Here is a 15,455-nt window from a genome sequence, read left to right on the forward strand (position 1 = left end):
AACTCCAGAGCTCTTAAATGGACCCCAGTCCTCTGATATGTGTGACGTGAGCCATTCTTAGAATTGACCAGAAAGAAGATGCCTCAGAGTTATAGGTTTCTACGTCTAAGTGATCTCTTCTATCATTAAGAGTTCTAATGTATGGATATAAGAACTCCTTTTGGCCCAAAGTATGGTGTAACTTTACCATTCACTCTCTTCAGTTTGGTTAAAGCTAACCTGTTTGTCGTTTTTAGGTTAATCACGTACATTTTCCACTTTTAAGAATGAATGCAAGGACTGAGTCTCCAAAACAAAAAAGTTTTTGTATATTCCTGTGAGCTGCACTTATAAACTATCTTCGCCGTACATATTTATTGCCGTGACTTTTTACTGTTCTTCCTGTGTTCCCTTAATTTTGCTTTTAACTAAGATTTTTGTCCCCTTTTTGATCTTTAGAAAAATTAAGGTGTGGGATCTTGTAGCTGCTTTGGACCCCCGTGCTCCTGCAGGAACTCTCTGTCTACGGACCCTTGTGGTAAGAGCCTTATTGTTTAGAGGGGTTTGGGGAGCAGGAAGGGAAAGAAATTAACTGATGTGCTGTGGAATACAGAGCTGGATTTGATAGCTAGAACTTCACAAAGCCTACTACTAAGTGGAAAGGCAACCAATACATGACAATAAAATATGTTTATATAGCTGCCTTTCATCCAAAAGTGCTTTAGAGACTGTATATGGAGAAGAATGTGGCAGCTGTTCAACAGCTGCACGGCAACTCTACACACAGTTTAGTACAGGAAGTGAATAAGAATTCTCTATCCGCCAGAAACAGTAGGGGGTACTTAGGGAGAGAGAACATAATTACTCAATTGGAACCTGTCCAGAATCTGAGGACCTGCACACCTGTGCCTGCAAAAAGTGCCAGGGGAGTCTGTGTGAACCCCCTGGTCAGCCCCTGAGTTACGCTTCCTGTTTAAGGCATGCCGTCTGCAGCAATTTAAATCTCGTCTCTTTTATACTAATATACCCCCTTGCCCAAACATCTTGATATTTGGGCAAAGAAGTGACATAGAAGGAAGAATGTCACCTCAAAAGCACCAAGTTCTTTATCGTGGTGTTAGCCAAAGGCCCAGATCAGAAAATGGCTTAAGGTTTGAAAGCTGCTTCCATTAGAAAAAGATTAAGTGGGACACCAGGGTGGACAAATCTTTTGCACATTTCAGGGAAAAGATGAGAGCAAGCATTTGAAGCCCAGTGTTCTGAATCCTGACTCTCAACATTTAGGCAGCCTCTGCTTTGGAGAAGAGGGAGATGCATTTCTTTGTCTTCCTTGTTGGATTTAAAGCTCATTCTTATAGCACCAGACCTGCTTTACCTGCATGTTTCACACATGGTTTTTAAAGTGTGTGCTTTAATTCATTTGATTTTTGAAGTATAATTTACATACAGCAAAATTTGTCCCTTTTTTAGTGTACTTCTATGAATTTTGCAATTGTGTAAACACCACAGTCAAGATATAGAACATTTCCATCACCCCAAAAATGATACCCCTTCATATTAATCCCCTCTCCTCAACCCCTAGCAACTGTCCCTATAGTTTTGCTATGAGTGTCATATAAATTAAATCATATTTATGTAGCTTTTTGCATTTGGCTTTTTTCACTTCTTTTGAGATTCATCCACATTGTTGCATGTGTTAATACTTTGTTCCTTTTTATTGCTGAGTGGTATTCCATTGTATGGATGAACTAATTATTCATTCACCAGTTTAAGGACATGTGGAATGTTTTCAGTCTTTGGTGATACTGAAAACATTCCCATACAGGCTTTTGTATGTACATTTTTTTCTTTCATTTCTCTTGGGTAAATACCTAGGAGTATGATTTCTGAATATATATTTAAATTTAAAAGAAACCACCAAGCTGTTTCCCAAAGTAGCATTTTGGGAGTTTGCAAATGCAAACCACTTTACATTTCCACTAAACAATGTGTGAATGTCCAATTTTTCCACATCCTTGACAGGAGTTGGTGTTGTCAGTTTTTAAAAACATTACAGCCATTTGAGTAGGTGTGTAGTGGTTGTAGTTTTAATTTACATTTCTGTGATAGCTAATGGTATAGAACATCTTTTCATGTGCTTCTTTTGAAGTGTCTTCACATCTCATCCTCATTTATTTATTGAGTTGTCTTACTAAGTTTTTAAAAACATTTATTGTGGTATAATAGACACACAATAACATGAGCATATTTAAGTATACAACTTGCTAAATTTTGACGTATTTACAAAACAGTGAAAACATCACTTCAGCCAAATAATGAACATATCCTCATGCCCCCTATTACATAGTAATCCCTCCTTCCCATCCCACCCCACTTTTCCTTGCTCCTATCCCCAGGCAGCCACTGATCTTCTTTCTGTCAGTATTGATTAGTTTACATTTTCTAGTGTTTTATAAATGTAATCATAACAGTATGTACTCTTTTTTGCCTGTTTCATTTCACAAAGCATAATTATTTTGAGATTCACCCATGTTGTTCATATAGAGCAATTTTCCTTTTTGAAAATTGCTGAGGAATATCCCATTGTATGGTTATATCAAAATTTATTTATCCATTTGCCAATTGATGAAAATTTAGGTTATTTCCAGTTTGGGCCTATTACAAATAAAGTTTCTATAAACATTTATGTACAAGTCTTTGTATGAACATATATTTTCATTTCTCTGGGATAAATCCTAGAAACAGAATGGCTAGGTCACACGGTAAGCATATTATTAATATTTTTAGCAACTGCCAAACTGTTTTCCAAAGCATTGTACAGTTTAACATGGTAGTACAACTGTGCATGAGAGTTCCAGTTACTCCATACCCTCACCAATACTTACTACAGTCTTTTTTGAATCCTTCTAATAAGTGTGTCATTGTACTGCATTGTGATCTTAATTTTATATCCCTAATGTTAATAATGTTGAGCATCTTTTTTTTTTTTTTAAAGGGGGACTTTTAAAAAAAATTTATTTATGTTTGGCTGCATTGGGTTTTCATTGCTATGTGCAGGCTTTCTCTGGTTGCAGCAAGTGGGGGCTACTCTTCGTTGCCATGTGCAGGCTTCTCATTGAGGTGGCTTCTCTTGTTGGAGGGCACAGGCTCTAGGCACGCGGGCTTCAGTAGTTGTGGTACACAGGCTCGGTAGTTGTGGCTCGCAGGCTCTAGAGCACAGGCTCAGTAGTTGTGGTACACGGGCTTAGTTGGTACACAGGCTTAGTTGCTCCACGCCATGTGGGATCTTTCCAGACCAGGGATTGAACCTGTGTTCCCTGCATTGGCAGGCAGATTCTTAACCACTGTGCCACCAGAGAAGCCCCAGTGTTGAGCATCTTTTCATATGTTTATATGCCATCCATATATCTACTTTGCTGAAGTGTTTGAATGTTTTGCCCATTTTAAAAATTGAGTGGCTTTCTGATTATTGAGTTTTAAGATTCTTTTGCATATTCAGCATACAAGTCCTTTGTTAGGTATGTGATTTGCAAATATTTTTTTTCCAGTCCATGGTTTGTTTTTTTATTCCCTTTAAAGTATCTTTTGAAGAACAGAAATTAATTTTGATTAAGTCCAGTGTGTCAATTTTTCTGTTAGGGATTATGTTATTAGCTATTATATCTTTAAAAAAAATTTATTTGCCTAATCCAAAGTCACAAAGATTTTCCCCTCTATTTTCTTCAAGAAGTTTTATACTTTGAGGTTTTACATTTTAGTCAGTGATTCATTTTGAGTTAGTTTTTGCGGATGGTACAAGGTATGGATCAGAGTTCATATGGATATCCGATTGTTCCACCTCCATTTATTCAGAAGACTATCCTTTTTGTCTTCGTCTTCTTTTTTTTTTAGATTTTTATGTTTTATTTATTGCTGTAGAACAACTGCCTGACATAGAGAAGATGCCATTAATGGCTTTGGAGATTTGTTTCCCCTTTTTCTTCTTAATAGCAGCTTTGTCAAAAACAAATTGACCATATATGTGTGGGTCTACTTACGGACCTACTCAGTTCCATTGCTCTTTTTGTCTATCTTGATGCCAATATTATGCTATCTTGGTTACTGCAGCTTTTTAATAACCCTTGAAGTCAAGTAGCGTTAAGTCATTCAACTGTGTTCTTTTTCAAAGTATTTTGGATTCTTTGAATTTTCATGTGAATTTTAGAATCTGTTTGCCAGTTTCAACAACAAAAAGTCTGCTGAGATTTTCATTGGGATCATGTTGAATCTAGATAGATTTGGCAAGAATTGACTTCTTAACAATATTAAATTTTCTTTTAAATAAAGACCATTTATTTAGGTCTTTTAAAATTTCTCAGCAATGTTTTATAGCTTTCAATGTAAAGGTCTTATACATCTTTTGTCATATTTATCCTTAAGTATTTATTTTTAATGCTATTATAAATGGTATTTAAAATTTTTGATTTCTGTATTGTTCACTGCAAGTATGTACAAATACACTTCTTTTCCAATCTGTGTACCTTCCATTTTTCTTTTTTGTTTTATTGTACTGACCATCAGTACAGTGCTCAAAAGAATTGGTAAGAGTGGGTGTCCTTATCTTTGGGAAAAGGCATTTGGTCTTTTACCATTTTATATATACTTTTATATAGATATATGTTAGCTATAGATTTTTCATAGATACATTATCAGAGGATTAGGAGGTTCCCTTCAGTTCCCAGATTGCTGAGAGCTTTTATTAGGAATGGATGTTGGGTTTTTTTGTTTGTTTGTTTTTTGCGGTATGCAGGCCTCTCACTGTTGTGGCCTCTCCCGTTGCGGAGCACAGGCTCCGGACACGCAGGCTCAACGGCCATGGCTCACGGGCCCAGCCACTCTGCGGCATGTGGGATCTTCCCAGACCAGGGCACGAACCCGCAACCCCTGCATCGGCAGGCGGACTCTCAACTACTGTGCCACCAGGGAAGCCCTGGATGTTGGTTTTTGTTAAATGCTTTTATCTGCATCCATTGAGGTGACCATATGGTTTTCACCTTTATTCTGTTAATTGCTGTATTACATTGATTTTTGATATTAAACTTTGCATCACTACAGATCCCATGGACATTAAAAGGATTCTAATAAAGGAATACTGTGAACAACTCTATGCCCCCAGAACTGATAACCCAGATGAAATGGACCAATCCCTTGAAAGATACAATCTTCTACAACTTAGGAAGAAATAGACATTCTGAATAGACCTATACCTCTTAAAGAAATTTAATAAATAATTAATAACCTTCCAAAACAGAAAGCACCAAGCCCAGATGGGTTCACTGGTGAATTCTATTAAATGTTGAAGGAAGAAATTATACCAATTCTCTATAATTTCCTCCAGAAGATAGAAGCAGAGTGAATACTTGGTACCTAATTCTGTGAGGCCGGCATTACCCTAATACTGAAACCAAACAAAGATATAACAAGAAAAGAAAACTACAGACCAGTATGTCTTATGAACACAGATGCTCATCTATCTAATGAGCTAATTTACATCTTGTAAAGAATATATAATAGTGCAGCCTCTATGGAAAACAGTATGGTGGCTCCTCAGAATATTAATGATAGAATTACTGTGTGATCCAGCACTCCCACTTCTGGGTGTATATCCAAAAAAATTAAAAGCAGGATCTCAAAGAGATCTTTGCATACTCATGTTCATAGCAGTATTACTCATAATAGCCAAGAGGTTGAAGCAACCCAAGTATCCATTGATAGATGAATGTACACACAAAATGTGGTGTGTTTATGTGAATATATATATATATATATACACACACACACACACACACAGAGAGAGAGAGAGAGAGAGAGAATGGAATAGAATAGAATATTATTCAGCCTTAGAAAGGAAATACTGTCACATGCTACAACATGGATGAAACTTGAGGACATTATTCTAAGTGAAACAGGCTTATACCTGCTTATGAGAGCCAATTGTTAGACGTTCATGAATTTTGCAAGCTGGTTGAGCTCAGATGGGTAGCTTGAAATTAGCCAGGATAGAAATTTTTAGACCATAAAATGTGCAAATGCTTTTACAAATTGGGGAGAGTTAATTGATAACTATATACCAGCACACTAGTTATTATTGCTCATCGGTCCTTGGCCTCTGATTGTAAAAGAATCCTAGAAATACAGGGAAGAGGATAAACCCAGGGAGGTACTGAGGAATGTTCTCATTCAGCCTAAGTCTAGGAGAGTTAGTAATGAGAAACTAGTGTACTATTTGACATGTATCAGCTCTAGTAAATATTACTTTGATTGTATACGAAATCAACTACCCAATATTTGACTTTTCCATCCTGCCTTTAATCCAAGTTAAGGTTTTTCTCTATATTCTTGAAACAGCTAAATGGTAGAGAAAACTATCAGCATAGCCTTTCCATAGACTCCTTTTGACAAGTTGCTGAATTTGTGTCCTTTTGATTTTGAGTAGTTCAAAAGTTTTGTTTCTGCTTCTTTAGGAGCATTCTGGAAGAGTTTTCCGACTCCAGTTTGATGAATTCCAGATTGTCAGTAGTTCACATGATGACACAATCCTCATCTGGGACTTCCTAAATGATCCAGCTGCCCAAGCTGAACCCCCCCGCTCCCCTTCTCGAACATACACCTATATCTCCAGATAAATAATCATACACTGACCTCAGACTTGCCCAGGTATGAAAAAGAATTGTGTACATAGCACTGTGGGTAGGAAATGGAACATTGGTTGTAAGGTATTGTGAGTTCATGGAGTCTTCTCATGTCCTTTATATATCCAAGTTCTGTAAAGCAGGAGCTGACACCATGAGACAGGGCTGGGGGCTGCACATTGGACACTGCCTTTGGTTGAGGTAGCCAGCCTCAGTTCTTAGATGATTCTTGAACTAGATCTAGATGATCCTTGTGTAGTAGAACTAATATCCCTGCCTCAGTAATCTAGTAGGATTTTTAAGAAAATAAAATGAGATTTGAATCAGCTTCAAAACTAAGAGTACTGACCCCAAAGCCTATGGCTTTGTAATTCCCAGATTAAACTAGCACCTTTAATGGAGACCCTTTAACCCAAGTAGATAATCTAACGTGTGAAAGGAAAAATTTCTTGGTGAAATATCGGGCTGCCTTCTCACAGCTCTGCCTTGTCAGTATCATTTGATTGTAAAAGGTAGCTTTTCTTTTATCCTTATCCGCATTCCCTACTGCCTCCAAAAAAGAAAAGAACTATTTTTTGACCTTGGAAGTAGCTCTGGAGTTGGTGAGAACTCCATATAATCTCCCACTCAAGTCTCCATCCTGTCTCTGGGGCAGGAAAAGATCCTAACATTCATCTTAATCTATAGCCATGGTATATTTAGGTCATACTTGGTGCCCTAACCAGTTCAAATATAGGTAATCACTGGTTTGGGAAAACTGTACTAGCTACTGGGGAGGATTGCCATTATTGTGATTTCTTGTTTCCCATACTTGCCTCCGTTCTTGTGCCAGAAGTACACATTTAGTACACTTTTCTGCACATCTTTCTATAGTGGTTCTTCTGACCAAGGTGTTTCATGCCCTGCTGGGCTCGCTTCAGTGCTCACTTCTCTCACAGAGGACGCACTGCTTCCTCAACCAAGGCATACAGACAGGCCTAGGTGAGAATCCTAGCTGCATGCCCTTGGGCAGATAACTTCCCAGAGCCTTAGTTTCCTTATTAGTAAAATGAGAGTTGCAATACCTACCACACAGAGCTGTTGTGAGGATCCCCTTGAAATGTTATATGTAAAATTCTTAGTGCTTAGCACAGTGTCTAGCACATAACAGGCCCTCACTAAAAAGTAGCCATTAATTAGTATTAATATTGTAGTCGTCGTGTACCTATCCCCTCCTTTTGCCAAAATTTTCTCCTCCTTAGATTTTGATGGCATTTTGTCATTTTTAATATTCTTCCTGGCTCTCTGATTATTTATGTCTCCTTCTTTCTCTCACCCCTAAAACATAGACATCCACTAAGAGTCTGTCTCTGGCTTTTCTTCCTTATCTGAGTTCCCTGCTTTGGCTGCCTTATCTCTTCCCGAGGCTTCAGCTCTCATCTCTAATTTGTATCTGTAGTCCCAACCTCTGCCTAATCTCCAGGCCACATTTCCAGACACCACCTACACACCTGTCCTTGAAGGTACTAGGAGCACTTCTAGAGCACACATCTAACAATCAGGCTCTCCCCTCATCTACACTGCCAGTCCCCTCCAGCCAAGCAACCAGATTGGCCTCACCTCACTCCCCAACTTTTGTTGGTGGCACATTGCGTTCATGGCTACTAAGGGCTGGAGCCTCAGAGCTGTCCTTGCCCGCTCTACCATTATAGGGAGCAGCTGAAAGCTTGATGCTACACCCACCATAGTCATAATCTCTAGATATCAGAGTCACTCTACAGCCCTGACCATGTCAGTGAGCCCTGCCGAGTCACTCTACAGCCCTGGCCATGTCAGTGAGCCCTGCCGAGTCCCCAAACAGGCCATGTAGCCTTTGACAGAAGCTCCTGCATGGCATGGACAGAAAGCGGGCATTAGGAAGGACCTCTGAGACTTTCCCCCAATTGACAGCTAGTTTAATATTCTTTTGCTCTTAGAGAAAGTGAGAAATATAGGAAAAGGGATTAATGACTATGTGCTCTGTTTTCGCACAGGACTCATTAAAGTTGCGGTATTTAACGTATCTGCCAATACCAGGATGAGCAACAACAGTAACAGTCAAACTACCACCCACTTTCCCCGGACTAGCTGAGGAGCAGGGCTTTAAGACTCCTGTTGGGACACAGCTGGTCTGCAGTCAACCCAGGATGGTTTACTCAGCACAGCTGACTGCTTCCGTGCTGCTATCAGAAGATGTCTTCTATCTTTTGTGAATGATTGGAACTTTTAAAACCCACCTCCCCTCCTTCTTTCCTCCTGCACCTGTTTTTTCCTCATTTGGTTCCAGACAGAGATGACATAAATATATTTAGTGTTTTGCCAGAATCTCTCTTGCTTTGCCGTTAAGCAGAAGAACTAGTTTCCTATGGAGCCTACTGGGAGACAGCCGCTTCTAAGGGACAGGGGATACAACTTCAAGCCAGACGGCACCCAGTGTCTCCCTGTAAACTGCAAGAATACCCAGCACCTGGCAAGATCTGCCCAGCCCCACTGTGCTTATGAGGAAACAGCTGTCTTTGTAGCCTCTGGGGCAAGAAAGAAAGAAAACAAGAATGTACACCCTGGAAGATCTGGGCCTCTTTCCTTCTATCTCTTTCTCTGTTTCTGTCCCTCTTGCCCCTTCTCCCACTCCCCTTCAACATGTTTATCTGCTCCACCTGAGAAGAAAGAGTATGAAGAAAGTATCCTCAGTTATCATGAGGCAAATGAGAAAATGCAGTACTTAGAAGAGTTAAGTACTCTTCAGTCAAAATTTCAAACCCAGGCTTTTGCTGCAAGTGACCCTATGTGGCGACGATGGATTCTCAGACATGGTACTGTTGTCGTATTTGCACCTCTTCTCTCTTCTCCTTGTAACACCCACCCACGCCCCCAAAACAAAAGGGGGGGAGGGGCAGAAATTTCCTGGGCTCCTTCAATGGCCACATCTTTTCTGGACTCAGCAGTCTCCTCAATTCCATGTAGAGTTGGAAAGGAGTTGCTGATTGCATTTCCTCTCATTAACAATTAGATGTGTAATAAAAAGCGTACTTTATCTTAAATCACTGCTAAGGCTCAGCCTACAGAAGGGGTTGAAATGGCCAGAGCCATTCTGCATAATGGTTCGCATCTCTGATTTCCTCATCAGGGCCTGCAAGTACCCAGGCGTGCCTGTATCTTTGCCGAGACCACGATCAGACTAGCTTACCAGGTGGTCAAGACTAAAAGGTGATGTCTTTTTCATTTAAGCCAGTAAATATTGTCTCTCAAAAATCAAGCTAATCATCTCCACCTTGCTCTGCAGAACCTTCCTTCTGCTTTTCCAAACCTGGTATTTATGAAAGGCAGAACTGCCAGAGAGAGAATCAGGGTGAAGTTTGGCACACAGGGTTTATTAATGGCACAGAAATGCCTTCTCTTTCCTTTTCTTCCTTCTCTTGGCCTTATTTTACTCTCCACTCTCCCCAGTAAAATTCCTCTGGCAGTTGGTGAGCAACATAAATAAATGGACTTCAGGAAGAGCCAAGGCTTACTGGCCACTTCAAAATCAGCTATAGAGGCTTCAGGTGCAGGGCACGTGTGCCCCCCAACCTGGGGGCACAGGGAGTACTATCAGTATGTGCCCGGCTTGTTTCCCTGGGCAGGAATGGGCCTTCACCAGCCATATTGTGTGGCACAGACACACCCATCAGTGGGCACAGGGCAGTCTCCAAGTCTTCCCTTGGAAGCTGAGCAGACAGGCCCATTGTTTCCGTTATATCAAAGCAGTTGAGTAAAAGAAAGGCCCCTTTTAACCAGCTGCTGTAAAAACTTCAGAATGGGATCCTGTTGCAGGCAACCTCAAAGCCAGGCCACCTTTAGTTGGGGGCGGGGGCGGGTCATCCTCACTCTTTTCTCTGCTTTTCCAGAAGGAATCCTCTTCCCAAAATATGCCCAGACTGAATCTTGTTACGTACTGAGAGGCGGGTTGTGCATATGCATTTTCCCTTTCCTGCTTTATGAGTGCTTTTAAGCTTTTAGTTCCAGGTTATAGTCAGAAAACATTTCCCAGTGAAATGATTGTCATTGCTTGGGAAATTCTGGGTTGGCCAAAAAGTTCGTTCGGATTTTTCCACACATCTTACAGAAAAACCCAAAGGAACTTTTTGGCCAACCCAGTATTTTCTGAATATAATTTCCTTACCAAATACCCACATGCTAGATGTATGTCTTCTATTTAGCCACTATCAGGGTTCCTTGTCTATTGTCTTGACTGTGTGTGTGTGTGTGTGTTGACTATTAATGGCTTTTTGATTGGTTAAGGATTTTGCTATAGATGAGGCAGAGGGCCATCCCAGGTCAGGCATTAAAGAAGCATGGATTTTGAGCTATTTCAAAATATTGTCCAATAGCCATAACTTTACCAGTCCTTCTCTTATATGCTGCTATTCAGAAGTGGAACCATGGAGTATTCATTGGTCCCCAGGGTTTTGCTCTCTCATCTAGGTTCAGTTGAAGGTATGTTGACAGGAGCTTGTCCAGTACATCATAAATGAGATCAAGGGTGAACCCTGCAGTCTGGAGCCATTAGCTCTATGGAGGATATTTTCCGGGTTGTCCTCTGCTGCTCACGGAAATGGGAATGAAGTTAAGTGGTCTGAAAAACTTGTCGGTCACATTTCTCAGCTCCTGGGGGTCATTTACCAGTTCATTGTAGAAGAAATAATCAGGTAAGTAGAAGTTTGTTTCCAGAGAAGGTAAACGCCACTTACCATCTCTGCATGATTTCAGTGGGAATCGATTATCACTAATCCCCAACTGGGCTAGAATAAATATAAAGTTTGACCTTTTTAAAAAGACAAGAGAAATGAAGTCTCAACACCTCCAAAGGAATGGTAGAAAAGGAGCTGAAGGTGTTTCTGGGCTCTGAAATGAAATGTCCCCATTGTAGATTAGTCTCTTCTCACTAAAATTCCAATTTAGGCCTGAAAGAAACATCTCATAAAGATGGGAGGAATCCTGTTCAAAAGCAGGCAAGGAGCGTGTGCATGCCCCTGCACCTGGTTACTCTGTGGGCACTTGTGAGCTCTCTGTTCACACTGGGGCTCCTTGGACAAAACCAGCATGCCTTGCTACATATGTGTGTATTTCCACTGCTGAGAATATCCTTTTACTTTCTTAATGTGCAGTTTGAAAATGGACATGAATTGTGAGTGGGAGGCCTTTTACACTTGTCCCTTGGCAAAATTCTTTCCAATGACTCTTCACCAGAAACTTCAGAGATAGGGACTCTCTGGAATTCTATTGACAAGTAATAAAGTCTGTCCCTCATAGCTTGTTTCTGGGAAAGACCCTGGAATCCCTAAATCATTCTGTTTTCTGCTTGAGTAAGAAAAATCCTTTTTTATTTTTCTTTTGTAAAATCAAAAGCTGAAGAGAAGAAAATATGCACTCTTCTCCTTTGCTGTCTCCTGGTACCCATTGGTCTGAATAGCTGTGGTTGGTCTGTTTCTTACTTAGCACTTGGTTGTACGTGGAAACACAGGGCTGGGGGTGGAGTGGTGGGGGGAATATTGGAATAATTAGGGCAAAATTTTCTTCCCCAGAATTAGACACCTTTGTATTGTTGATCTTCTTGGCATCTTAGATGGTAATACCTTCCTGCCTAGAACAGCGCAGGCCAGAGAGGCTAGGCTGCAAGCTTGATTCTGGAGGAATCCGAAGTACTTCCAGGTGTCAAAAGGGATGCTTCGATGCCTACCACCTGTTTGATGATCAGGTTTGCCATATGACTTTAATCCATATTTCTGATCTCCTCCTCCATTTCTCTGAGTTCAGCAGACTTCCCCGAGCTGGAGAACAGAAAAAGGTGCCCTTGCTTCTTTTTGCCTTCCTCTCTTCCCTCCTAGAGTAACCCTCACTTCTACCAAGTGTACCTGAACCTGCAGGCTGAGTTTATCTCCCCAGGCCTCATCCACATAGCCGATCGCTGACAGACCACAGCCCCTTACGTTATTCACAGTCTCAACATAATCAGTGTTGAAAAGACAGCCATCTCTTAGTAGATTAAAGCTGAGTTTCTCTTCTTGTTACTTTACCTGTAGTTCATTTGTGACTTCAGAATCCTTGGAACTGAGGAGAGAAACCAAAAAAGCATGATTATGGCTGCTGATTTCAGGTGGAACTTAATGCATTGATATCCAGAAACCTCTTCTGTTGGAAATTGAGTACCTATGACCTAAAATTTCCTGGAGACAGATGACATCTGCCAACATCTCTCCAGCCCACCCAACTGGTTCCTGGGTGGCTGTGTGGGTGTTTAACGGTCAGTGCAGTAAACAGCATTATAAAGCTTCACCTCCCCTCTGTCCCTTTCTCTTCTTGGACACTGATGGAAAAGACCAACAGGAAAGGTTAGATCTCTGGGTACCAAGGATACTAACACTTTCCCAAATCAAGCCCAACGCAGACTGTTCTGACGGATGTTCACTGGACTCCAGCTATGGGGCAGGCCTGGCAACAAGTGTGAGCCTCCCTGAGAGCTTTCGGTTGGCTCAGCCTTTATTCTCTAGACTCTTCAGTACTGACTGCTTTGACTTTTGTGATTATGTTATGGTGATGTGTAGTCAATGTACCAATATGTTCACAACCTAGGATCATGGTAATACAGTGTGTTTTGTTTTGTTTTTAACTGTTCAGAAAAAAAGTAACTTAAATTACAAATATAAGATTAAAATGAATGTCCTGGGTGTCTTATCTCTTTACACCAACACGAAGAGGACAATGACTTTTTCAATATAGAAACTGAGGGAGTAAACAGAGACCTTTTGAAGGTAATCTGACATGAGAAAGCAATATTGAGAGAAGACAGGGCCAAATGGGTGTGAATAAGTATGGGAAGGGAACCCAGGCATACAATTAGTGTTCCATGTTGAATTAAATTGAAGCCAAAAGTGATGTCTAACTTGGGAACTGGTCACTATAGCCTTGGCCTACCAACCTGAGCTCAGAACTTAAGTTTTCCTCTGCCACCTCATTAGGTGAAAAGACTTGGGTTTCCCCGGCATCCCATTTGATCAGTTTCGAGATGGGAGAGCTCATATTTGGGAGTAATTTCAAGAGAGATTCCAACAAGCTATAAAAATGAAGGGAGCATTGACTGGGGAAACCCACCCTCCTTCCCTTCTTAAATCAAACCTAGGGAAGTGAGTACCAGGTTGCAGCCAGACCATTCCCTCCTCTCCTCCCTCTTCCCCTCTAGTGCCACAAGCAGGAACCTCAGCAAAAGTAACTCATCCTTGTTCTACATCTATGTATGGGCTTTTAGTAGTGGTGGTCCTCCCTGCCTGACAAGGCCCCCTGGCTCTGTCAGCCTTGTTGTGCCTGTTGTACCTGGATTGACAACTGCGGTCGTTAGAGCATTCTCAGACTATTAGATGACGGGGCCCCAGTGCAGAAGTATCCCTGCTAGAACAGGAGGCATGTCAGAGCATCAGGTGCACCTGACATTGTGCAAATGAGGAACCTGAGGAACAAGAAAAAGGGCTCCCCACACTGCCCAAGACCACACTGGAGTCTCCTCCCTAAGAGCTAAGGAGAGGGAAGGGGAGGAGTCAGTGGACACTCCTGGGGCCACTGGCATCTACTCAGTTGTCACTTGTAGGCTGGACTCCTGAGCCCAAAATTGAGCAGAGGCTGGGCCTGGGAGGGTTATGGGTCTCACCTTGAAACCCAGTGTCAAATCGCTCCCCTCTAGGAAGACTGGGGTCTAGGGCACACCCTTGGAAGACTCAGCCCTGAAATCACTTTCCTAAAGCAAGGCTGGGCCTGGAATCCCTCTCCCCTTGAAACCTATAGCTGTACCACCATCAGCAATGACTGAGGAGAGGAGACCTCTCTTCATCCTGATTGGCTCTTGCCAATTAAGAGCATTTTATTAGGCTGCTAATTAAAGGCACTTTGTTAGCAGCAGGAGAGGCCGGGTGGGTGCCTGGTGAGATGGAGCCGAAGCCAGGAGAAATCATTTTCCTCCCCCCACATGGAAGCTGAGCCTCTCAGGGAACCCTCTCAGTCCCCCAACCTCTCCCGCTGCACCTACCACACCCCTTGCTTTCAATTATTGGCTCTGAGGGGAGTGAGGTCATTACCAAGTCCAGGTGGAGAACCATCCCCTGCCTCAGACCAAATGAGGCCTTCGGGGGGCTGTCCTTGTCCCAGTCTCAGTGCACTCGTATACCTCCTTTGGAGTCTGGGTCCAGGAAAGGAGAAGCCCAGGGGGGTTGTGTTTGTTCTCCCCACTGGGGAATGGCCCTTGGATCCCCATCACTCAAGACTGTCACTAACTTGGGTCACATGGTATGAATCTCCATGCCCACTTCCTCACCAAAGTCTCAGGAGGTTATTAGGAAATGTGACCTTCCTATCACTTTTGCAAGAGCTGAGCCCACTTAGACCCAGAGTGGGACCAGGAAGAGGGGCTGGACCCACACATTTCAGACACTTAACCCTGCCTGGTCCAGCTGAGCACCAGGAAGGAAAGTCCCCTTCCTCCAACAAGAGAGGAGGGCCTGGCTATGACTTAGCACATAGGGGCTGGCATGCAGGGTCAGAGATACCCCCTCGCCAGAACCTTCCCTGTCCCATCTTGCTGCCCTCCTCACCCCCTCACTTAACTGCAGAATTAGCACCAGCCCAGGCTGGGAGGGCGGATTTATGGCTAGGCCTGCCTCCTATTTAACCCGAGGCCGGTCCAGGCTCCAGACACTAAATTAGATTTTTGACAATTAGAGAGACTAATGGGCACATAGCCATCCCCAGAGCCAAATATCC

The 15,455-nt window shown here is 42.1% G+C and overlaps 1 protein-coding gene across 13 annotated transcripts in view; it reads left to right on the forward strand.

Moving 5' to 3' along the window:
• BTRC (beta-transducin repeat containing E3 ubiquitin protein ligase) overlaps positions 1 to 13,366 on the forward strand; it is a 184,449-nt gene extending 171,083 nt beyond the window's left edge. For 6 of the 13 annotated variants that reach the window (XR_004346242.1, XR_004346249.1, XR_004346252.1 and 3 more), the window contains 4 exons: positions 439 to 517; positions 6,483 to 6,675; positions 8,663 to 9,481; positions 9,796 to 13,366. Coding sequence is in view for 1 of the 13 variants with exons in the window: in XM_032608676.1 (XP_032464567.1) it covers positions 439 to 517; positions 6,483 to 6,644 (241 nt within the window). In the remaining 12 variants the exon portion in view is untranslated. Of the gene's footprint in view, positions 1 to 438; positions 518 to 6,482; positions 6,676 to 8,662 lie in introns of all 13 variants that reach the window. The other 7 variants (XR_004346248.1, XR_004346243.1, XR_004346253.1 and 4 more) reach the window with 5 other exon arrangements.
• The last annotated feature ends 2,089 nt before the right edge of the window (positions 13,367 to 15,455 follow it).

The sequence above is a fragment of the Phocoena sinus genome, chromosome 16, assembly GCF_008692025.1.
Source record: "Phocoena sinus isolate mPhoSin1 chromosome 16, mPhoSin1.pri, whole genome shotgun sequence".
Taxonomy (NCBI): domain Eukaryota; kingdom Metazoa; phylum Chordata; class Mammalia; order Artiodactyla; family Phocoenidae; genus Phocoena; species Phocoena sinus.